The 26,053-nt window shown below is 35.5% G+C and overlaps 2 protein-coding genes across 4 annotated transcripts; one reads left to right on the top strand and one right to left on the bottom strand.

Moving 5' to 3' along the window:
• The first annotated feature begins 10,349 nt into the window (after nt 1-10,349).
• LOC120071283 (ATP/DNA binding protein) lies at nt 10,350-20,711 on the top strand. Of its 3 annotated transcripts, none has more exons than XM_039023471.2 (4): nt 10,350-10,565; nt 10,685-10,895; nt 11,878-16,629; nt 20,482-20,711. In XM_039023471.2, the coding sequence occupies exons 1-3, from the start codon at nt 10,401-10,403 to the stop codon at nt 16,623-16,625; spliced, it is 5,124 nt and encodes a 1,707-aa protein (XP_038879399.1). In that variant the 5' UTR covers nt 10,350-10,400; the 3' UTR covers nt 16,626-16,629; nt 20,482-20,711. The 3 variants fall into 3 exon arrangements, with proteins under 3 accessions (XP_038879399.1, XP_038879400.1, XP_038879398.1); XM_039023472.2 differs by lacking the exon at nt 20,482-20,711 and adding an exon at nt 17,654-18,230; XM_039023470.2 differs by lacking the exon at nt 20,482-20,711 and having other exon boundaries at nt 11,878-16,742.
• Nucleotides 14,487-17,998, bottom strand: LOC120071284 (nuclear polyadenylated RNA-binding protein). The gene is made up of 3 exons (XM_039023473.2): nt 17,425-17,998; nt 17,241-17,335; nt 14,487-17,169 (listed from the first exon to the last, which is right to left on the bottom strand). Exons 1-3 carry the CDS (start codon nt 17,996-17,998, stop codon nt 16,990-16,992), a joined length of 849 nt encoding a protein of 282 aa, XP_038879401.2. The 3' UTR covers nt 14,487-16,989.
• Nucleotides 20,712-26,053: the final 5,342 nt, after the last annotated feature.

The raw sequence follows: 26,053 nt of genomic DNA, 5'->3' as shown, positions 1-26,053 counted from the left end.
CTCCTCCTAAAGTAGTAGCTTGCCTTTGGACATGCCCTAGCGACCTGTCTATACTTTGAACCTTCTATGAAGGTCCCGGAGCTTTTTGCTCAGCTTTCCTCTTCTGGCCTAGGGCAGGTTCCTCCGTTAAGGACTTCAGGAACTCTATCCCTGAAGAACAACCCAAACATACTGTCGCTCGGAATGTTGTAGCGTAGATGGGAGGCTCTAGAACTTGCACAATACCTCGCACCCTATCTCGACACTAGATCAGGGGCGAAGCAAGACAACCTGTCAAACTCATCCTCATACTCCTCTACTGTCATGGTCCCCTACTTCATATTCATAAACTCAACCTGCTTGTTGTACCTCACGTGAGCAGAGATGTACTTCTCGTAAAATCATTCCTTGAACTGGTTCCACATGGCTTAGCCCTTACTGGCTTCTATATTCTTTCAGCTGATCGCCACCAGCGCTTGGCATTATCGATGAAAACAAAAGCGACAAACTGCAACTTCTGCTCCTCCGGACACCTCATGTACTGAAAAATCCCTTCCACAGTGGACAACCACAACTCTGCATTTGTAGGGTCTTTCAGGGACCTATTAAACGTCGAGGGATCATACTTCTTGAAGTTTCATAGATATCCGGCCTTCAAGGAAGGGCTTACCACAGTCCTGTTCGTAGCCCTATCTTGATTCAGAACTTGTGGTAATGGGATCGACGAGGATGGCACCTATTGCGACTGTGTGTGCTGAGTTATCTGCTCGACCACCATATCCCTTCGTCGCCCAACTACGTCCTATGTGACGACATTCCTAATAGTCGTAGCCATGGCCATATATTCTACTAGAATTTCTGAGGATGATGGTTCTTGCGAGGGCACAGTCGAAGTTCGAGGCCCGCTTCTTGGTCTAACCCTTTCTTGGTACTATATGTAAATGATATCCTACTCATTGAGAATGATGTAGGGTATCTGACTGACATTAAGAATTGGCTAGCTACCTAGTTCCAAATGAAAGATTTGGGTGAGGCACAATATGTTCTAGGGATCCAGATCATTCGGGATCGCAAGAACAAATGGTTAGTCCTGTCTCAGACATCGTACATTGATCAAATGTTGATCAGTTACAGGATGCAGGATTCCAAGAGGGGTTTGTTACCCTTTAGGCATGGTATCGTTTTGTCTAAGGATCAATATCCTAAGACACCACTAGAAGAAATCGGGCTTTCATGTCGGTTGGAAAAAGTGAAATCGGATGTATAATGTCGGTTTAGAAAAAAATAGATCTTTAATGTCGGTTTTAAACCGACGTTGAAGATGGGCTTTAATGTTGGTTTAAAACCGACATTAAAGGTGTAATTTTTTTCTTATTTTATTAAATAATATATCCCTAAATTGCGCACTCCTTTTCGATTTCTTTATGCCCAAACCCTTTTCTGTCGTGCCGTCATTAAATCTTACCTCGCCCAATCCCTAAACCTTTCCCTCGCCGTCCGTCGATCGTTCTTCAGCTTTCTTTGCTCGTCATTGATCGTTCTTTAGCATTCTTTGCTCGCCGCCGATCGTTCTTCAGCTTTCTTATTGTTTTAGAGGTATGACTTGAAATCATCAGCTTCTATGAAATTAGGGGGGAGAGAGGGGAGAGGAAGTTATTAGAGTGATTTACCTATTCTTTTGTGTTTCTAAATCATTAATTTGTTTACAAGAAAAAAAACATGTTATGTAACCTTACTCCCATTGATTTAATTTGCAATCTATGTTTTTAGTTGAAGTTGATTTTTACTGCAAGGAATTTGCAATCTATGTTTCTCTTAACTGAAGGAACTACATGAATATTGATTGACAGATTAGAAAATTTTTTATTTTGCTGTGCTTCCAATATGACATTCAATTGACAAATTTGAATAGAAGGTTATGTGAGCTCTATTGAAACAAAATATGATTGATTACTTCTGTTAACTTGTGTTGTGGAGTTTGGATTTTTGGTTTGAACATTTTTTCAGTTTTTCAAGTTTTAGAACATGACATAACAGAAGAAAAAGTTACGAGCACGAAAAGAAATAAGTACTTTTGCTAAACTTAATTAAATTATTTTGGTATAATACATTTAAAATAGTATTTTAAACCATCAATATACTTCTTTTCTTTACACTCTTTGTTAAGTCTACTATGGCTTCTATAGTGCAAGTAGGATGTAACTACCAACTTATGTAACTACTAACTTATGGGTCAAGAACTATGGAGTAATTGTTTTGATATGTAGTATGTAATATTTTTCCTATTGTTAATGAAGTTGGATCCTTTGTAACTACTAACTTTGGGTCAAGAACTATGGAGTAACTACCCAGTCATATATTCCCTTTTGTAATTGTTTTATGATATTTTGTGAAGGGATGACCTCATTTTTCTTGTGATTAATAGTTCCTTATCTGACTCTTTGTTAAGTCTACTATGGCTTCCATAGTGCAAGTAGAATGTAACTACCATCTTATGTAACTACTAACTTATGGGTCAAGAAGTATGGAGTAGTTGTTTTGATATGTAGTATGTAATATTTTTCCTATTGTTAATGAAGTTGGATCCTTTGTAACTACTAACTTTGGGTCGAGAACTATGGAAGAACTACTAACTCAATCGTATATTCCTTTTTGTAAATTATCCACCATATGTTATAATCTTTGCTAAGGTATGTAGTTTCGAGATTCTAGTTTAATGGTTTGAGATTATAGCTTAATTATGTAATAGCTCTAAAAAAGAGCTATTATTCCTTGATATTAACTCATACAAAATCGAAGGATACGGTTTATTGTGATATTTGTTTGGATTGATATTTGTTTTGATTCAATTCTTGATTTTGAGAAGTTTTTCATTTGTTAGGTTCAAGTTTGACGTGTAAGGCTAAATTTTGATTGTTGGGGATTTAGAAGGAAGATAAGAAGATTGCATTTGACGTGTTTTAAGAAGGTTGACAAGTGGAGAAGGTGCACCTGATATAAAAAGGACTTCATAACAACATTAATAACAAAGACAAGGTAATATTTATAAGATGCTTATCTTAAAAGTCTAGATGTTCTAAATTTGTTGATGTTGCATATTTTACAATCATAATTTTATGCTTTTAAATTTTTCCTTGTTATTATTATTATTATTATTATTATTTTGTAGATTAAGTTGCATATTTTGCAATAATGGATAAATCATGGATGAAAATGAATAGAACGTCAGCTGAGTATGGTTTAGGGGTCGAGGTGTTTATTAAAAATGGTCTACAACATTCAAATATACCAAATGTCATGAGTTGTCCATGTTTGAAACGTGTTAATGCAAAGACTCTAGATGTGAACAAAATAAGAGAACACTTGTTTTTTAAGGGTATAGATCAAAGTTATCAGACATGGATTTTTCATGGTAAATCATTACTGATTAAGAGAAATAATGAAAATGTGTCTACTAGTGAAAGAGACGAAGTTGATGAGGATGATGTTGATGTTGATGACACAATTGGAATGTTTGAGGCTGCATACAATAACTATTTTAGTGGAAAATTCGATAATTTTGAAGAATTATTAGATGATGTGAAGAAACTATTGTACCCAAATTGTAAAACTTTTTCCAAAATATCTACATTGGTAAACTTATATAATTTAAGTTATTTTTAATTTTCATTATACACATACTAATATTTCAAATTGTTGCTTATTATAGTTATCATTGGATATTGATTGTAATCAATCTACAAGAAAATTGTGTTTATGTTTTGGATTCTCTTCGAAGTAAGGTTCAAGAGGATTTTCATGGAGTTATAAATATGTAAGAGTAATTAAACTTTCTTAGCTCTTAATTGAAGTATTTATGTTTAACTAATATTTTAGTGGATTGAAAACATGGCAAGCCAAGCACGATCTCCAACACTATCGGTCTTCTCCAAAATGGAAACCTGTAAAGGTAAATTTGTATTCATTTTTTAACAATTTATGTTCATTCAACTTCTTTATAAAAATTTAACAATTATTTTCAACTTCTTTATATGCAGTGCCCTTGTCAATTAGATTCTGTAGGAAGCGGGTACTATGTGCAAAAGTATATACATGAAATAGTGCATAATCCTACTACTCCCATTACTAGCCTCGTACGTAAATTATTTATTTATTTTTTTATAGTACTAGCTTTAATTTAATAAATGGATGTAAACTTATGTTGAATTTATCTTTTCTTTTTTTCCTTTTTGTAGTACAATACAAAAGATGCATATACGCAAGGAGAGATCGACGTAATTCGGACCCAATGGGCAAGTTTTGTTGGCCGATTTGTATAAGGATATAATTTTTGTTTTTTGTCTCAATAGAATGTAAATGCTAGCTTAGAATGAATGTAAATTTATCTAACCATGATCCTTGTGAATAGAATTAGTACTAATATGATATTTGTGAATGAGAGAAATGATGGCTTGGTGTAAGTATTCTATGAAAGTCTGGTTGTGGTATTGTGATTCTTGTTTGTAGATAAATTCATAGGTGGAAGACATGATCTGTTTATTATTGGAAGTTGTATTCATGGTATTGTGATTCTGGTATTGTGATTCTTGTTTATTCATGGAATTAGTACTAATTGATATTTGTGAATGAGAGAAATGATGGCTTTGGTGTAAGCTGTATTCTATGGAAGTCTGGTTCTGGTATTGTTTTGCAAATTTTGGTGGATAAATTCATAGGTGGAAGACAAATATTGATGAGCATATGTAATGGATTGGAAATATTAATTCTTGTTTGTGGATAAATTCATAGGTGGAAGACATGATCTGTTTATTATTGAAAGTTATATTCATGGTATTGTGATTCTTGTTTATTCATGGAATTAGTACTAATTGATATTTGTGAATGAGAGAAATGATGGCTTTGGTGTAAGCTGTATTCTATGAAAGTCTGGTTCTAGTATTGTTTTGCAAATTTTGGTGGATAAATTCATAGGTGGAATAAAAATATTGATGAGTATATGTAATGGATTGGAAATATTGATTCTTGTTTGTGGATAAATTCATAGGTGGAAGACAAATATTGATGGGCTCGCCATGCAATTTTTTTATACCTTTTAATATAAAACAATGACGAACATTTCCTAACCCAACACGAGACATATAATGTCGTTTTTAACTTATTTGGCCAAAAAAATGGATTCGGCAACGGAATCTTAAAAAAACGGACAGATTCGGGTTTCAATGTCAGTTAAGAATTAAAAAAAAAAAACAGGCAACCGACATTAAAGTTCAATGTTGAGACCTTTAATGTTGGTTGCAACCGACATTGAAGACTATAATATTGGTGTTATTGAATCCTTTTAATGTCGGTTTAAAACCGACATTAAAGGCTTTTAATAACACTATCTTTAATGTTAGTTGCCAAGCAATATTAAAGCCCTTTAATGTCGGTTTTTAAAACCGACATTAAAGCACGAATTTCTTCTAGTGCACCTTAAGAAGTTGAGGAGATGAGACGGATTCCCTATGCTTCTGCTGTAGGAAGCTTGACGTATGCAATGTTGAGTACCAGACCCAACATCTGTTATGTAGTAGGGATTATCAATCGGTATCAGTCCAATCTAGGATTCGATCACTGGATGGCGGTCAGACAATCCTCAAGTATCTTCGGAGAACGAGGGACTACATGCTTGTGTATGGAGATAAGAATCTGATCCTTATAGGATACACGGACTCTAACTTTCAGACCGATCGAGATTCTTGCAAATCAACATCAGGGTTAGTTTTCCTTCTGAATGGAGGGGATGTATTCTAACAAAGCATCAAGCAAGGATGCATCGCCGACTCACTATGGAAGCCGAATATGTAGACACTTATGAAGCAGCTCAGAAGGCTGTTTGGTTGAGGAAGTTCCTTTCAGATTTGGAAGTTGTTCCAAATATGGATTTCCCTATCACTCTTTATTGTGATAATAGTGGGGTTGTGGCAAATTCGAAGGAGCCTCAGAGTCATCGTTGGGGTAAGCAAATCAAAGGAAAATATCACATCATCAGGAAGATTGTGCATCACGGTGATGTGATAGTCACAAAGATCACGTTGGAGCACAACGTTGTTGATCCCTTTACAAAGACCCTCACGACTAAAGTGTTCGAGGGTCACCTGGAGAGTTTAAGTCTACAAGACATGCGACATCTTGTCTAGGACAAGTGGGAAATGATACTGGGGTCTGCCCTAGTTTATTGTATATTGTACATTTTTATATTGTATTGTACATTAGTCTGCCGAGTCATTAGGACAAGTGGGAGATTGTTGGGATTGGTGTTCTAATTCTCCTGGAGTCTCATTATTTTGTAAGGATACACATTGTTTGATGAATAAAATAAATGTTATTTAATTCTAGCATTTACTCATATCCAATAAACAAAGCTCCTTGGTTATCTTATGTGAACTTAAGCATGTATATGTCATATACAAGTGGATCATGCCTTAAGTGATAACCTAAATAGGTATGTAGTATAAAGATTATGGTGGGATACCTGATTCTGGTGACACTACGGATACGACTCACTTTGTAGAGTTTTGCAAGTGTTGTAAACTACTACAGATGGTAAATCCTGACCATTCATGTCGACACGTGCGAGCGAGGGTATCCTATACAAAGAGTTTGTATAAGACCTAGACCACGAGATGCTAGACTCTGTATATAACGCCGTTAATACTAGAGACTTACATCTCACCTAAATGACCATAGGTGACATGATCTCAATCCTGAGTGTTTAGAGAACTCCTGCTTTTGAGGGCGGTCCTTTGATTAGTATGGGTGAGAATGGCCAGATTGCTAACTCAACATGCCTACCTTTTTAGGAACTTGTCTGATCTGGTAGCTGGGAACTCAATCCACAAGATGAAATTCACTCATTTCCCGAAGTAGGGATAAGTAGAGAGATTGCTCCCTTAAGGCTGATTCCGGGGCTTGAACATAGTGGTCACAACTTTTGTTTGGAAGAGATGACTCAGTCATAGTAGGACTATGACTTATGTTTATTAAAGGGATCAGTGGTACTTAAGAAGTTAGATGTAACTACATGGGCATAACGGTTATTGGCCTAGCTGTACTTATGAGCAATCTGTGAAGGGTTGTCGAACTTTTGATTGGTTAAGATGGACACATAATATATCTGTAGTAAGGAGAATTCAGCTGTCAGTCTTTAATGGTGTGTCTAGCAGTTAACGGATGGTGGATCATGTGACTAAAGAGTTTAGTCAGTTATTCACGTACCGTTGGAGCTTCGAGCTACAGGTCCATAAGATCCCCTTGGTAGCTCAATGGGTTCAGTTGAGGATTAGTTCTTGGTGTTGATTTGAAATGTTCAAATTGACAAGAGGTATTTTGATTATATATGATATAATCGGTATGATGTATGAGATACATCCAGTGGAGGATTGATGTAAATGAGATTCACATTAAGTATCATGGAATAAAAAAATAACTATGGTTTATATCTTTCATGAGATGAAATATTAAAACTATAGGTTATAAATATAGTATGATAAGTTGGTTATCATTTATACTTATAATAATATTAATTATTGGATAATTAAATCTTTTTCTTTAATAACCAATTGAATGGGAGGTTATTGGTGGTTTATGTTAACCGTGAGTTAAAAGGAAAATTGTTTTCCTAATTTTAGTAAGTTTTTACAAAAGGTCAAAAATTGTTTTGAGATTTCTCTCGGAAAGAAGAAACTCACGAAAGCTTGTCAAGTAAATACAAATTTACTAAGCGACAGCTTAAGCGAAGTAAACGATCGTGTAGTGTTTTGTAGGCGACAGACAGTGAGCTAAATGATCGCTTAGCTTTTGCTAGATGATCGCTTAGCTTTAGCTAAACGATTGGGAATTGACCTATGTGATAGGTTTCAGCCATCTCACACTTGCCTAATCGTGTACACGATTGTTCATTCCTCCTTCGTCTGTCTCATACCAAGTCCAAACAGAGCCACCCTTTGGATTCTCACACCGAGAATACCAAAATAGCCTTCTTGGTGGTGTCATACTCAACTCGATGTCGTCGATATTCTGTGGAGGCCGTTCATTTTCTTGCTGAGGAGTTCGTGACCGAGGCAATCATTGAGGACGAGCGTAAAGTGTTCGTGCAGTGTTGTAGTCGTTTTGTTCGAGCGTTCGAGGTTGTTGTTGTTCGAGCGTTCATGAGCAAGGAGCGTAGAGACAAGTTGACAAACGTTCATAGCGTTTATCCTTGTTCATTTTATTTTCATGCTGTAATTTCTGTAAAGATTGCATAACTGTATTTTTTGTTTACGATTGTAATTTGTAAGGTTCATTCATGATTGTAATTTGAAATAATCTATTTTCTTTTCTTTCTTTTCTCTACACACAAACCGAGGCCACTTAAATCCCTCATTTATAACCAATTGTTCCCCTGCTAAACCCTAACTCCTCCCTTTTCGTTAAAGAAATATACATATAACTTTATATATATATATATATATATATATATATATAAAAGTATATTTTTTCCTAAACCCCTAATTCCCTCATTTAATTAAATAACCACCCCGAACAAGGTAAAATCCAAAAATTAACTCAATTCCAAAATCCCAAACCACTTATCACGTATTTTCAAAACCAAAAATAAAAAAGAATAAAAAAAATTTTACTTTACAATTTTTGGGATGTCACAACTACGACATTTATAAAAAAAAATGGAAAGTTTAAAATATAAGTGTAATATTGGCCTATAATTAAGGGTAGAAACCTAAAAAACAATGACCTGACAAGGAATTGGTCTAGAGTGCCTGTAACAACTCATTTGATTTTTTTCTTACGTGAAAAATAAATAAAAATGAATAAAAATGTACTTGAATCTGAATGAAAAAGATAATTAAGTACAAAATCATGCTGAGGGCATTCTCGAAATATCCTTCACTGGGAGTGTAGTTCATGGGGTCGAAAGCGGAAAAAAAACATATAACGATTGACCTTCTCAGTCATTTCCAAGAGGCTAAAGAATTGGTCCAATCGGCGTCAATCCGTATGCTTTATTAAAAAATTATATATAAAAGAAAAAGGTTGTATGGAAATGCTTCGTGACCAAGTTTTTCAATTTCAAAAGCTAGGAATTTTGTTAAGTGGAAGTTTGTAGCTTTTTTGTTCCCTCTTTCCTAAATAGCAACAAAAATTATAAAAGAAATATAATAATATGATAACAGGAAGAAAATTTATAATTATTTTTCAAAAATTAAAATTTTATAGAGGAAATATACAAACCTAAGAGGATTTAGTAATAATTCTTGGAAGAAGAAGAATGAAAAGATGATCTAAGAGACAAAGAATAAAAAAGGGAGAGTGATTTTCTATAAATTCTTAAAAGAGAAGAGAGCAAAATTTTGAGAAGTATTAGAAGAAGAAGACGACCATAAAGAGCAACGGAAGGCAGTGAGCAAGGTGGATGGAAAATTGTGATATGGGAAGCTTATGGTGTGGTTTAAAAAATTGTAGGTCAAGTTTTCAAAACTCAACCCAATTGAAGTTTGACGGACAGATGAGATGTGATTGTGCGTTGAGTGTTGAAAACTCGACATATGTAGGTCGAGTTTTCAACACAAGATCTCACTATAATCTTTATCGCCGAGTTTTGAAAACTCAACTTAGTCCTCTCTCTCTTTCTCGAGTCTGCCAAACTACAATATATCTCTAAATAGTTTTCAAGCTATCCTAATTCTCTAAACATTTCTCAAAACTACAATATTTCAATAAAACCTCCCTTAGAAACATGTATCTTTATGCATCCGACAAAATTGTCATAACACAAGGTGACATGTGTCAAACTATTTTTATCTGTTTTTTACAATATTTTAATTATTATTATTTTATTATATATGAGTGATTAGAGACGAATGGGTGTATCTTAAAATAGATTTTAAGTATTACCCTTTTTCAAATAATCCCACGCTGTGACACTAAAACGCGGAAGAAAAAACTCTTGCCTCTCTGCCTTATCTTCTTCAGCGGCAAGGAGTCCTCGGCCTTCTGCTGAATTGTGTTCTTTTATGGACGAGTCACCACCCATGCTTAATAGGAAAAAAACAATGACCCGACAAGGAATTGGGTTTAAGTGCCTGTAAGAACTCATGCTGAGGGCATTTTCGAAATATCCTTCATTGGGAGTGTAGTTGATGGGGTCAGAAGCGAAAGAAAACAACTAACGATTGACCTTCCCAGTCATTTCCAAGACGCCAAAGACCTGGTCCAATCGGCGTCAATCCGTACCATGTATAAAAGAAAAAAAAGTGTATGGAAAAGGAAATGCTTCGTGACCAAGTTTTCGAACATCGTTTGTTTTATAAGTAGTACTGCTACTTTTCTCTTATTCTTCTTCATTCACTAATTTGGTGGAATTATTGAGATTGAGAATTGAGATGGCTTCCCCTTCCCCTAAACAGCACATTGAAGACATAAGGCGAAGCAAGTTTTCGATAGGAGGTCCGGCGAATCCCTTAACAGAGGATCTCCATCAGGCTGTCAGGAACCTTTCTGCGGAGCTTTACACCAAGGACGTTCACTTTCTCATGGAGCTTATTCAGGTGCGTACTATGATCTATCAATTACGAATTAGGAAGCGCATTGGATTACTATTATTCTGATCATTTCATAATATATATATATATATATGTAATGAATGTAATATGTTTATTTTCTTTAGAATGCTGAAGATAACGAGTATTCCACCTCCGTAAAACCCTCGCTGGAGTTCATTCTAACATCACGAGACGTCACCGCAAGTGGAGCTGCTACCACACTTTTGATTTTCAACAACGAGATTGGCTTTTCTTCTAAAAATATCGATTCCATTTGCAGCGTTGGCCGCTCCACTAAAAAGAACAACCGGGAACGCGGTTATATTGGCGAGAAAGGTACCCCACCCTTAAATTTATTTATTTGTTTATTTATACTTAATGCCATTGTATAAGTAACATGCATATATTTATTATTTATTTTATTTTCCAGTAACATTTTTTTTTTTTTGTCTTTAAATGCTAATCTTTTTATATTATTAATTAAAATTACGTTTAATCTTAGTTTCTTGTTTTAAAATAAATAATAGATATTTTACCACCAATAACATAACTCAACTGACATTATGTTCCTATTATCAACTTCGTGTTTGAGGTTTGATTCCCTCACCCTGCACTCTAATCATTGATAGGTTGAATTACGTCTCTAGACTTTGATTTACTTTTATTCTTATTGTTATCCTTTCATTTTGAAATTCGTTTGGGGAGATATAATAAAACCTAGCATAAGGTTGATATTTGGTATGATTTTTAAATATTTAGATATTGACCTTTTACTTTTTCTCAAAATAAATAAATGACTTTATAAATTCAAAGTCCAATAAATTGATGGTTTATATTTGATTGCCTTATTATCTTATTGGGTTGAAGAAATATACAACTTTAATAATTGAATTTGGTCTAAAAGGCATATCAGTTCAACCCGAACTCAATCATGAATATTTCTACTTATTAAACATAGCAACTTTTAAATACTGAAACCTGAAATTTAATGTTTTTTTTTTTTTCTAAAGAGAGTTCATGGTTGAACATGCAATTTAACCCCCCAAAACAAAACGAATTTTTATAAATTCCATTCATTATTTGATTATTCACTGTTATATATGTAGTTTTGATCTCAATATCTTCATCAATATCGATATTTCAATGAGTTAATGATGCTAAGCTAAACCTGTGTGGTGTGTTATACAATTTAGAAGTCCCCTGAATTCATAAGTTTGGGATGTTTACGCATTGTGGTTTGGTTGCACAGAGTTTAGAATGGTGCCATCAAATTGATCAATTCTTGATATTGATTGTGGTTTCGTTGTTTGGTGTGCAGGAATTGGATTCAAAAGTGTTTTTCTGATTACTTCGCAGCCTTACATATTCAGCAATGGATATCAGATACGCTTCCATGAACAGCCTTGTCCACATTGTGGGGTTGGGTTCGTTGTTCCTGAGTGGGTTGAAGAGAATCCAATTCTTTCTACCATCAAGGAAATTTACGGTCGACAGTCTATACTGCCAACAACCACAATAGTCTTGCCGTTGAAGGCCGAGAAGATCAAAGCTGTGAAGCAGCAGCTTTCAAGCATTCACCCAGAAGTTCTATTGTTCCTTACCAAAATTAAGCAACTTTCGGTGAGGGAAGTGAATGAGGATCCCAAGTCCAATACTGTAAATGCAATTGCTATTTCAAGTGAGACAAACTTCGTGTCGAGGAAGAACATTGATGCTGAGTCCTACACTCTCCATCTCTCTTCCGAGGAAAATGTGGGTGGAAAAATGGATTCCCAATGCTCCTACTACATGTGGAAGCAGAAGTTTCCAGTGAAGGAAGAAAACAGAGTGGAGCGGAGGAGGGGAGTGGAGGAATTGGTTATCATATTGGCTTTTCCAAATGGAGAACGTCTCAACAGAGGAGTTAAGTCCCCTGGGGTCTACGCTTTCCTTCCCACCGAGATGATAACTGACTTTCCCTTTATAATTCAGGCAGACTTTGTTTTATCATCATCCAGAGAAACTATTCTTCTCGATAACAAATGGAATCAAGGCATTCTCGACTGTGTTCCCTCTGCTTTTGTCAATGCTTTCGTTTCATTGGTGAAAAATTCGAATGAAGCTCCCTTGTCTTCTTTGGCTCTTATGTTCAACTTCTTGCCCACCATTTCTTCTTCCTATGATAACTTGAATGTTGTGAGGGACTTAATCAAGGAAAAGTTGCTCCAACAAAATATTGTTCCAAGTCATTCATTCTTGAAGCAGAGGTTCTTTCATAAACCTTGCGAAGTGGGTAGAATTTTGCCCACCTTTTGGAATATCTTAATGAAGGCACACACTCAAGGGGTGAGTTTGCTTAATCTAGCGTCCCATGGAAAGCACATCTTAAGTTTCTCACTCGATACGAAGGAATACGATCAGGTCCTCAGTTTCCTTGGCGTGAAACTAGTCGATGATGAATGGTATGCAAAGTGCTTACGGGGTACCAACATTGTGGAGGGTGTGTCTGACGATCTTTATTTGGAGCTTCTACAGTTTGTTGCAGAAAATTGGAGTTCAAGATTTCATGTTTCAAGCATGAAGAACGTGCCACTTATAAGATATGTTGGTCTTGATGGGAAAGTTTCCCTCTGCAGTTTAAATGAGTCCACGGGGAATGGTGGAAGAAAGGTGTGTCTTGCTCAACATAGCCATCATCTATCTTGGCTTAGTAAATCGAACATGGAATTCAGATCTGTTTCCAACTGTTCTTTTATGCCGGAAAGCACGCATAAGTCCATCCAATCATGTCCTAGGAATAAGGACATGTTGTTGCAATGGCTTCGGGACCAGGTTAAAGTCGATACCATCACCGTATTTCAATTTGCAAAGCTCCTTGTCTATTCTCTTGGGAATAACCCAAAAAACATAATAACCTATCTTCACTTCCTTTGCCACTCATCATCAAAGCGTTATCTGACGGATATGGAGGTTCAGTCTCTGTGTGGTGCTATGCCTGTAGTAGACACATATGGTGGTGTGATTAAAAATAGGCAGGAGCTTCTCATCCCAGCAGGTGTTAGCAAATGGGCACAATTGCTTGATTCAAATCCTTGGCAAAATTATGGCTATGTTGAGTTGGGAGCTGACTACATCTGCCCAGTCTATTTTGCAGGTGAAACTATGACTAAAGAACAGTTAATACATTTTCTCAAGACTCATATCGGTGCTTCTGATATTCCTTCTATTTCTCCCCCAAATATAGAAATTTCAGTTTTTTCTTCACCACTCACTGTCCAGAATGTGCTTTTGCTATTGAATTGGATTCGTTGCTTGAAAACTATTCCTTCCAAGTTTTTGAAATGCATAAAGGAAGGTTGCTGGCTAAGAACTACTTTGAATGGATCTTCTGGCTATAGGTCACCATCTCAGTCTTTTGACATCTCCTCGTCATGGTCAAATGTTTTGCAACGTGGGTCAGTTCTGGTGGACATCCCCCAAATTGATCACCGATTCTATGGTAATGAGTTAAAAGGCTATTCTCAGGAGCTGAAAACTGTTGGTGTCATGTTTGAGTATGACGAAGTTTTAAAATTTATTGGGAATCACCTCATGTCAGTGGCGACTTTATCAAGTTTGACGAGAGAAAATGTCTTCTCCATGTTAAAATTCATCCGGTTTTTGAAAAATCAATATCCTGTTGAAGGCTTTATTGCAAGCATAAGAGAAGGGACATGGCTCAAGACACGTCGTGGTTATACTTCTCCAGTTGGATCAGTATTGTACAATAAGGAATGGGCGACGGCTTCACTTCTGAGCAACATCCCTTTTATTGACGAGGATTACTATGGCGATGAGATACTTTTGTTCCGGGAAGAACTTAAATTACTTGGCGTCGTGGTTGACTTCCACAAAGTTTCCCAACTTGTTGTGGACAATTTGAAGCCACCTTCTCAATTAACTTGTCTTGGGGCTGAGGCATTTTTGTTGATTCTTTCCTTTATGTTGAAACTCAGATCAGGTGTTCTTGTTAACACATTCAAAAGTGTGAAATGCGTCAAGACAAATCAAGGCTACAAATATCCTGGTGAATGTTACTTGTCGGATCCTTCTTGGGGTTGCATTCTACAGGTTTTCACTGGTTTCCCAGTGGTTGATTGTGATTTCTATGGAAGCCGTATTTTGGTTTTCCAGAAGGAATTGAAAAATATGGGAGTGGTGGTTGATTTTGAAGAAGCAGTCAAGACATTTTCTCAAGTGTTCAGGCAAAGAGCGGCTGCAAACTCCCTGACAAAGGAAAGTGCAATATCGTTTCTGTCAAGCTACAAACAGCTAAAATATTCAACTAAAAAGTTTCCTTCAGATCTTAAGAAGTGCATTCATGAGTTGAAGTGGTTGCGGACTCGACTCGGTGATTACAGGTCTCCTAAAGATTGCATATTGTATGGTCCAAGTTGGAAATCTATATCTGCAATTACTCTTCTCCCTTTTGTCGATGATAGTAAAAACTACTATGGAGACCAAATTCACAAATACAAAAAAGAGTTGAAGAGTATGGGTGTTATTACTGACTTTAAAGATGGTGCTCATATGGTTGCTGCTGGGCTTTATCTTCCACAAGATCCTACTAAAATTACTTCTGAAAATGTCCATTCACTTTTGAACTGCATCCGAACTCTGCTGGAGAAGAATCTTTCCTTGCCAGACGATTTTTCTGGAAAGGTATCTCGGAAATGGTTGAAGACCGCTTATGGTTATAGGTCTCCAAAAGAGAGTTTGCTCTTCGTTCATGAGTGGGATTCTTATCTGAAGCCGACGGATGGGCCATTCATTGATGAACAATTCTACACATTTGACATCAAGTTGTATACAAGGGAGCTCAAAGAGATCGGGGTTGTAGTTGACTTGGACCATGGATGTCAACTAGTTTCAAGATTTCTAGACTCTCAGGGCCAGATCTCTACTATTGTACGAATGTATACGTATTTGAGTGCATTCAATTGGGAGCCAGACACTGAAGCTGCTGCAAGGATTTGGGTACCTGTTGGAGATGCTAATGGACTGTGGATCAACCCAGAAAATTGTGTGCTTTTTGACAAGGAGAATCTTTTTGGCTTGCAGTTGACAGTTCTTGAGAGATACTATGAACAAGAATTACTCGTGTTCTTTTCCAAAGCCTTTAAAGTAAGATCCAATCCTTCCACTGAAGACTACTGCAAACTGTGGAAAAGTTGGGAAAGTAATCAAGATAGACTTTCTGATGACAAGTGCTTTAAGTTTTGGAAATATGTTACCAAGCACTTCAATTCAAAAACCGAGCGAGCTTTCAGTGATGCAATTGTCAAGGTGCCTGCAATTTCTGGCTTAGATGGAGTTTCTTTGTTTGATAAGCGTGACATTTTTATTGGCGATGATCTACAACTGAAGGATTTATTTGAACGAATGTCTCCTCTTCCGATTTTTGTATGGTATCCTCAACCAAACTCACTTTCCTTGTCTCGGACAAGGTTATTGGAAGTTTATAAGAATATCGGGGTTCAGAATATCTCTGAGTCTGTTCGGAGGGTGGAGTCAGCAATCGTTGACGGGGTCAATCTCAAGCAAGTGAATCCAACTGACATTTCAATTGGAAAAGAGCTGATCCGGATCATTCTTGGTTTCTTAGCAGACCCTGGTAAGAAAATTGAAGCAGCGAAGAGGCATGAAATTGTTCAATGTCTCCTCAATCTTACTGTTCTTGAGACTGGAGAACCTGTCATGATAAACTACAGTTTATCCCTAACTTCAGGGAAGATCATCAGTGCTAATGCAACCCAATTGATACGTTGGGAAAGGGAGAGTTCAAAGCTGTTCACTCGGAAAATGGTAATGTCAGGTGGACATAAGGAGATAATAGAGTATGCTACCTACTTTTCTGAGGTCATATCTGAAGGTGTCCTTTGGGAGTACAATGATTATATATGTGCATTATCTGAGCTCATCAAGTTGGCATTTGTTTTGAATTTTGATGATGGAGCTGTTAGTTTCATACTGAAATCCAAGAATCTGGAAATCTTGGAGGAGGATGAGCACTTCCTCTCTTCTGCTTTCAGTGAGCAATCCAATTAATTAGGTGAACTTTTAATTCTGCATCTTTTAATTTCCTTGTGTTTTTATGTGGAATTTTTTTGTGTATCTGTGGTGGAGACTATTTGTGGTGTTATGGAAAATGCTTAAAAACGTGTATATAGTGGATGTGTCACAACGTTTTCTGGTATTGATGTTAAAGAGATGGTTGATGAATTAACAAGGGGTTTGAAATGAATGAATTCATATTACATTATAGGTACAAATTCTACCTATATAAATATGATGGGTTTGATCACATTGAGGGACTAATGACCTAAAAAATCAGCATGAAACCTCCGTTCTCCAACCCCTTGAAATGGAGAAAGGAGGGATACAAACTATCCCTTCCATTGCTAGGAAAATCTTAAGCTTCGGCTTTTCTAGCTAGAAGATTGGCTCTGTCATTTCCCGAACAACTTAAATGATAGCAAGATTTAACATTCAACAGATTCTTCACTCCAACGCCAACTGGTCTTTTTTTACTGATGACTCTATTGAAAGTCGTTCCTTTTTTCCCTTTCTTCATCACCTTGTTCTCCTGGTCCTGTTCAAGTGAAATCAAAATCAATGAGAGAAACACAACAAAAATCCCAAACATCAAATCTTCTAACCCACCTCGGCAGATTTTGCACTAGTGGCGCTCTCAACGCTCTCATGACTTGGCGACTTCTTGTGTGAGACATCTTCAATACCTGCATCTTTCATTTCAACTGAACAATATGTATATGCTACTGTGTTGGTCATAATACACAATGATTTCGATATTTAGCTTCAAAGTTCTGTTTTGTTTTTAGTTTACCATTTGCTTTGTCATCTTGTGTTTCTTCAACAAAATAAACTCTGAAACTGGGAGATCCAGGACAGATGAAGCCTCGATTCTCTTCGTTTTCAGGCCTTCCCTCTTCTCCTTCTTTCTTGTTTTCATCTCCTTGTTGGATACATTTATGTTCGTCCATGGTTTTGTGTTGTTTGAGTACAAGATCAGGAGTGTCATCAGGGTGAATAGTTTTCATTTGTACTTGTGGCAGAGGCTCTTCCGCCAAGAGGTGTTTGGTTTGATCACCATCTATGGTTGCATTGTTAGACTGCTCATCCTTATGGACAATGTTGGTGTGTTCATGTTGTGAGGCCAAGCAATTTGTGGTTTCCTCATGTGAACAACTCATGCTCTTCCTGTTATCAACAAGCATGGAGTTCTCTTCTTCTGATTCTCCATCTTTCAGAAGCACTTTCTTTGACAGCGTTCCATCTCTTAGATTGGTTCCATTCTTACGTCTCCTCAACTCCAAAAATTTACTGCGCACAAGAAGTGGGCGAATCCTTGAAGGAATCAATTCTCCTTCCGGATTAAGCTTGGAGTTTCCACACCCCATTGCCACACAAACACACACAAAAAAGAAAAGGAATGAGATGAGATGGAAGAAAGCGTAGAGAATTTGAAAGAGAATTCACAACTGTTTTTGAAACAAGAATAGGACATGTAGCATTGTGACAGTCTGTTGGTAGAAAATTAGATGCGTTAAAAATAGTTAATAATAAAACCAAAAAATAATAATATTAAGGTGTAAATGAGCTTGAAATGCCACCTCTTCTTCCATTCTCCTGTGATCCTTCCCCCATTAACTACTTCTAGATACTTTGTTATCTTTCCTTCTGGATATTCAACCACATTTTCCTTTTTCTGTTCTCAATTTCCCAAAATTAGAGGCCACACAACATTTCCAACTGTCCACACCTGTTCTTCCATTTCATTCTTTTATTATAAGTATAACCCTAATATTTACGTTCATATTACCTTTAGATGAAAGATTCTAACTTTTTATTCTCTTTTCCCTCAAATCTCATTACTTCCTATTCTTCTTTGTCTTTTCTTTCATTTTTTTTCAATCTTGTCATGCCCTAAGATTGTTAACAACTTCAACATTCTTTCAACTTCAATCTTTTTGAGGTAAAATTTTATGATTTCTTTTTATTGTTATAAATTTTTTTTGGCCCCTCTACTCTTATTCTTATGTCGATGTTGAGTAATGTTAGGTTAATTTTTTTTTCTCTTGAACCTGAACGTTGAATCCTAAATCAATCTTTTTATACTTGTTTTAAGTAATTTTTAAATTTTGCAAACATATTGCAATATCTCGAAACAACTTTTCAACTTTCAAATTAGAAATATCCAACCACAAATCATTATTATATGTGTTTTAGGTGATTTAGGGTGGGTATAGAAATCTTTTAGATTGTATTTTAGGTAATGTTTTTTTTTTAATCTTGTAACATCTTACAACAACTTTCCAACTTCCGAACTTGAAACGTCCAACTCCAAATCATTTTTATAAGTATTTTAGGAGATTTAAGATGAGTTTAGACATGTTCTAAATAGTTTTTTAGGTATTATTTTTTATCTCGCAATAACTTTTTAACTTCTAAACTTGAAACACCAAACTCTAAATCATCCTTTTGTTTTGGTTTGGGTTTTACAATTGGCCTTCCAATTATGGAATAATACTTTTATTTATTGAGACTCGTAATTCATGTATATATTAGAATTCAAATATAATGTGTATATCTTATCATAAATATCTTTGTCTTGTTATTTGTTTTCCTGACATAGTATTACAAAATCTGAACCAGATGTTAGATATTCAAAATCTGAACAAGATCTTTGTCATATTATTTGTTTCTTGCTTTATAAATACTTTCCAAACTTATTTAGAATTGGCTTACTTTTATTTTGTATTAGTTTGTTTTTTATTTGTTTTAGGTGTCTAATCATGGTCCATTAATTGCCTTTAAATTATGCATGTGATGTATAATTATTTTATTATTATATGTCATATTGTATGTCATATAGTATAAAATCCCACCATAGGTAATGCATTTAATTTCATGCATCATTTATATTATAATTGTTATAATATATGTTTAGATGCATGATTTAATTTTATAGCATGCTCATGCATCATACAGTATAAATGTTATAATATATACATGCATGTATTAAGAACATATACATGCATCATTTATATTATAAGAGTTATAATATTTATTATGTATGTATGTTTACAGTATGTTATTGATAATTTCATTACTTTAGTATATAATTGTTATGTATGTTATTAATGAAATGAAATTGCATAAAGCATACCACCACTTTAGGGTAATTTATAATTGTTATAAAATTACCTAAGCATGCTTTACTTGCAATGTATGGTTTTAATATATTTCATTTGCTTATAATTCTGATAACAAAGATGGAATTAGAAATTAAAATCAACAAATCAAAATTGCATGCAAATCTTAGGTTAAATTCATTTTTTAAAATAGTTTTAAAATATGAATAATATAGACCTAAGATCACTTTTCTAATGAGATTAGAATTTTTAAGTTTAATCTTTTAATTGGTTTAATAGGATTAAATTGATTCTTAATAAAAGATTAACTTTGTAACAAATATATCTATAAGGGACCTTTTGTCTACGGCTAGTTTTGTCTAGGCTGAGGTATTTAAGTTGACGGAAGCATAACACCCCTACCTGGAAACTTACTTGGAAAGGTGAATTAGATAGATTTGTAACAAGCATGTACGTTTGATTGAAGTTTGTTAAAGAGTTTAACCGATCTTAATCAAAATTGTTTAACTATACAAAGACAAGTGTTATTTTTGGGCAAATTAAACAATCACTTAGTTAAAATCAGTAACCAAATTTTTCTAAGTTAATTAACCCTAGGTAAAATACTTAGTGGGAGGAAAATGGGTATATGATACTTCATTTTTCTAGAAACCTATTTAGTGGAGAATGATGATTCAGCCTGGATAATTAATCCAGGTTCTACTAACCATGTTTGTTCTTCATTTTAGGGAATTAATTCCTGGCGGCAACTGGAAGCTGGGGAGAGGGTTGGAACTGGACACGTCATCTCAGCTGTGGCAGTGGGAGGTCTCCAGTTAACTTTACAAAATAGATATATTTTGCTAGAAAATGTATATATAGTTCCTGGTTTGAAAATGAACTTAATTTCTGTAAAATGTTTATTAGAACAAAATTATTGTATAAATTTCTCTATAAATAAAGTGTTTATTTCAAAGAATTGTGCCAATATTTATTCAGCTGAACTGAAAAATAATTTATATGTGCTAAGGGCGTTAGCAACTAAATTCCTCCATAATACTGAAAGGTTAAAACTGCTGTAACTCAACATAAAAGACTTAAACTTTTTCCTAAAGAAAATTCCCAACTTTAGCACTTGAGATTATGACACATCAATCTCAATAGAATTGAGAGGTTGGTGAAGAATGGACCTCTAAGCGAGTTAAGAAAAAAAAAATCTTTATGTGTGTGTGAGTCATGCCTTGAAGGCAAAATGACTAAAAGACCCTTTACTGGAAAAGGGCATAGGGCCAAAGAACCTCTAGAGCTGGTACATTCAGACCTATGTAGTCCTTTGAATGTTAAAACAATGGGAGGTTTTGAATATTTCATCATTTTTACTTATAATTATTGAAGATATGAGTATGTTTATTAATGCAACATAAGTATGAATCTTTTGAAAAGTTCAAAGAATTCAAGGCTGAAGTTAAAAATCCATTAAATAGAACAGTTAAGACATTTCAATCTGATCGAGGTGGAGAGTTTTTGGATCGAACATTCCAGAATTATTTGACAGAAGATGGAATTGTATCCCAACTCTCAGCACCTGGTACAACTCAACAGAATGGTGTATCAGAAAGGAGAAATCGAACCCTGTTAGACATGGTTGAGTATATGATGAGTTACACTTCCTTACCTAATTCGTTTTGGGGTTTTACAGTACAAACTACAACATACATTTTGAATTATATTCCATCCAAAAGTGTTACTAGAACACCTTTGGAATTATGGAATGCTTGTAAAGCTAGTTTATATCATTTCAAAATTTGGGGTTGCCCAACACATGTACTTGAGGCAAATCCTAAGAAACTAGAACCTCGTTCAAAACTATGTCTATTTGTAAGCTACCCCAAAGGCACAAGAGGTGGTTACTTCTTCGACCCTAAGGAAAATAAGTGTTTGTATTGACAAACACTATTTTTTTGGAAGAAGACCACATAAGGGAGCACAAACCCCGCAGTAAGGTTGTGTTAAATGAACTTTCCAAGGAATCTACTGAACCTTCAACAAGAGTTGTTGAAGAACCCAACACTTCAACAAGAGTTGTTAAAGTTAGATCATCTAGTATGTCAAATCCACCTTAAGTGTTGAGGGAACCTCGACGCAGTGTGAGGGTTGCGAACCCACCTATTTGTTATATAAGTTTAATAGAAATCCTAACTATGATAACTGACGGAGATGTTGAGAATTCATTGTATTAGAAGAAGGCAATTGAGAATATTGACAAAGATGAGTGGATCAAAGCTATGGATATCGAAATGGAGTCAATGTACTTCAATTCGGTTTGGGATCTTGTTAATCTACTTGATGGGGTTAAACCTATAGGTTGCAAATAGATCTACAAGAGAAAATGGGATGCTGTTAGGAAAGTGCAAACCTTCAAGGCTAGACTAGTGGCAAAGGGTTATACCCAAGTTGAAGGAGTTGACTATGAGGAGATTTTCTCACCTGTTGCCATGCTTAAGTCTATTCGGATCCTCATGTCCATTGCCTCATATTATGACTATGAGATTTGGTAAATAGATTTCAAGACTGCCTTTCTAAATGGTAATTTTGAGAAGACCATTTATATGGAGCAGTCCGAGAGATTCATAACCTATGGTCAAGAGCAAAAGGTTTGCAGGCTTAATAAGTCCATGGACTGAAGCAAGCTTCTTGATCTTGGAACATAAGGTTTAATACTGCAATCAAATCTTATGGCTTTGATCAAAATATTGATGAGCCTTATGTATACAAGAGGATCATCAACAGTTCAGTAGCTTTCCTAGTGTTATATGTAGACGATATCTTATTCATTGGAAATGATGTAGGTCTACTGACTGAAGTTAAGAACTGGCTAGCGACCCAATTCCAAATGAAAAATTTAGGAGAGGCTCAATTTGTTCTTGGAATTAAGATCTTTAGAGATCAAAAGAATAAAATGCTAGCTCTGTCTCAAGCATCGTACATTGACAAAATGCTTGTCAAGTATTTGATGCAGAACACCAAGAGAGGTTTGCTACCATTTAGGCATGGAGTTATATTGTCTAAGAAATAATGTCCTAAGGCACCTCAAGAAGTTGAGAAAATGAGACGGATCCTCTATGCATCGACTATTGGCAGCTTGATGTAAGCGATGTTATGTACTAGACTTGACACCTACTATGCGGTGGGGATAGTTAGTAGATATCAGTCTAATCTAGGATATGGTCACTGGATCGTCGTTAAGAATATCTTTAAGTATCTACAGAGAATGAGGGATTACATGCTCATGTATGATTCTAAGGATTTAATCCTTACAGGATACACGGACCCTCATTTCTCGACTGATAAGGATTCTAGGAAATCCACATCAGGGTTAATGTTCACTCTTAACGGAGGTGTAGTAGTCTGGAGGAGCACCAAGCAAGGGTGCATTACTGACTCCACTATGGAGGCTGAATATGTAGCAACTTGTGAAGCTGCTAAAGAAGTTGTTTGGCTCAGGAAGTTTCTGATTGATCTGGAAGTTGTTCTAGACATGTCAAAGCCCATCACCCTTTTATTGTGATAATAATGGTGTTGTGGTTAATTCTCGAGAGCCTCAGTCACAAACACGGGAAGCACATAGAGCAGAAATATCATCTCATCCAAGAGATTGTGCATTGAGAAGACGTGATCGTCACACAGATAGCTTCGGAGCACAACGTTGCTGATCTATTTACAAAGGCTCTCACGGCTAAGGTGTTTGAGGTCACCTGCAGAGTATGAGTCTACAGAACAGGCCACGTTTAGACCAAGGCAAGTGGAAGATTTGTACTAGGCGTGTTATGCCCTAGTTTATTGTTTGTGTACTTTGTATATTAGTTTGACTTATATATTGTACACTCCACTAGCTTTAGGTCAAGTGGGAGATTGTTAGGGTTGATGCCCTAAATCTCATAAAGTCATATAGTTTGTAATTATATTGTACAAATATTTTATTTATGTAATAAAATATGTGATATTTTATTTCCAAATTAGTTGCATTAAACATAAACCAATAAACTAACATCCAAGGTCATCTTGTAGCTTAAACATGCATGTAGAGACATACAGGTGGATCATGTTTAATTGATAACCTAAATGGTCTGTAGTAGATGGATAAGGCTGGATACCTTATCATGGTGACACTACGAGTATGACTCGTTTTGTAGATGTTACAATTGTTGTAAAGTGCTACAAATAATCTGATACTGATCATTCATGTGGAGACATGTGACCAGGAAAATTCTATAAAAAGGAGTTTGTATAAGATCAGACCATGAAATATTTAGTCTCATTATATAACGTCGTCCATAATAGAGACTTACATTTCACCAGGATGACTATGGGTAACATGACTTGAATTCTGAGTGAGTTGTGAACATCTATAAAGGTGGTTCTTTGATTTGTATGGGTGAGAGTGGCCAGATCGCCGACTCAACAAGCCTACCATTTTGGGATTTGTCTGATTGGGGAGTTGGGAACACAGCTACATAAGAAGGAATTCACTAATTCCCCAATGTTGGGGTAAGTAGATAAATTGCTCCCTTAAGGGCTGATTTTGAGGCTTGAGCAATGTGGTGCCACACCCTCTCCTAGACTGAGAAGGGTTCGGTCATAGTTGAACTATGGTTTATTGTTTATTAGAGGGATCAATGATACTTAAGGAATTAGATGTAACTACAGGGGTAAAAACGGTAATTTTGGCCCAGTTGTACTTATGAGCAATTTGTGAAGGGTCATTGTACTATTGACTGGTTATATCTAATGGACATGGAAATATATTTGCAGTACAAAGAGTGCAATTGTCAATCTTTATGGAGTGCCCAACAGTTAACAAATGGTGAATAATTTAATTAAAGAAGTTTAATTAATTATTCATGTATCGTTGGAGCTTCAAGTTACAGGTCCATGAGATCCTCTCTGTAGCTCAACGAGAATTAATGAGAATCAAATTTAAGATTAATTGAAGCTAATTATATATGATATACTTACTATAATGAATTTGATACATTATAATATAAAGTTTATTTGAGAGGAAATAAATATTTGAATATGATTCATATAATTAAATTTAATATAAATGAGATTTATATTAAATGTCATTGGTCAGAGAATAGAAACTATAGATTATGTGTTGATATAACATATAGTTTAATATATATATTATTGAAGGAACTCTTATTCAAGAGTACCTATGAGCGGAAGCGGATCTTTCCAATGCATTATGATAGAATTACCGCATATACATTCAAACATACTTTCATAATGCTAAAGAGATCAAGAAATCATACCAAATGAAGATTTCTTCTTTACAGCGAGTCTAAAGCCCAACCGTCTACCTCAAACAATCACCACTCGGACAGAAGGAAACAGGGAAGACAACATCACTCAGAGCCCTTAGTATTCTTGGAGTGAGAATCCAAAGTGTGGGCTTTGTTCGGATTTGGTAGGGAAGGAGGAAGAAAGACCGTACACAACGATCATGGGAGATGCGGTCATCTATCGCATAAACAAGATGCTTGATCGTTTAGGTGAAGTATACGATCGTGTAGGAAAAGGGTGAAGGATCGTTCGAACAATCGCGTAGGAAAAACTAAGCGATCGTCTATACAATCGTTTAGTAAATATCGAGAGCTAAACGATTGCTTAGGAAAAAGGTAAACGATCGTTTAGATAATAGCGCGCGTCGGTGTAATCTGTATGCGATCGCTTAGCAATATCGTATATGTAAGCGATCATACAATCACTATCGTATAGACACTGATTTTCTAAACGATGACATTATCTTTTTCACAATATCTGCGCACACCGAGATCAACACACCGTCTGCTATTTATAATACATTCATCCGTTATTTAGAACGAAGAGGCGCCTTCCCATTTCCTTTATAACTGTCCAATGAATGTGATCTTATCACATTCATAACTTATAAATTAATATCATATATTAATTATAATATTATTCTTCTACTAAATATAAATCATATTTATATCCAATTTCCTCCAAATTAATATCTAGTAGTGGAAAATATTATAATTAATATATGATATTAATTATATGTTATGAATATGAGAAGATCACATTCATTGGATGGTTATAAAGGAAATGGGAAAGTGCCTCATTTTTTCTAAATAACGGATGAGTGCCTTATAAATAGTTGGATGGTGTGTTGATCTCGGTGTGCATGGACATTGTGAAAAGATAGTGTCATTGTTTAAAATCAGTGCCTATACGATAGTGACTGTACGATTGCTTAGATATACGATATTGTTAAGCGATCGCATACCGATTACACTG

Source organism: Benincasa hispida, chromosome 2, assembly GCF_027475165.1.
Source record: "Benincasa hispida cultivar pf3 chromosome 2, pf3_genome.v1.1, whole genome shotgun sequence".
Taxonomy (NCBI): domain Eukaryota; kingdom Viridiplantae; phylum Streptophyta; class Magnoliopsida; order Cucurbitales; family Cucurbitaceae; genus Benincasa; species Benincasa hispida.
This window is presented reverse-complemented; position numbering and strand designations above follow the sequence as displayed.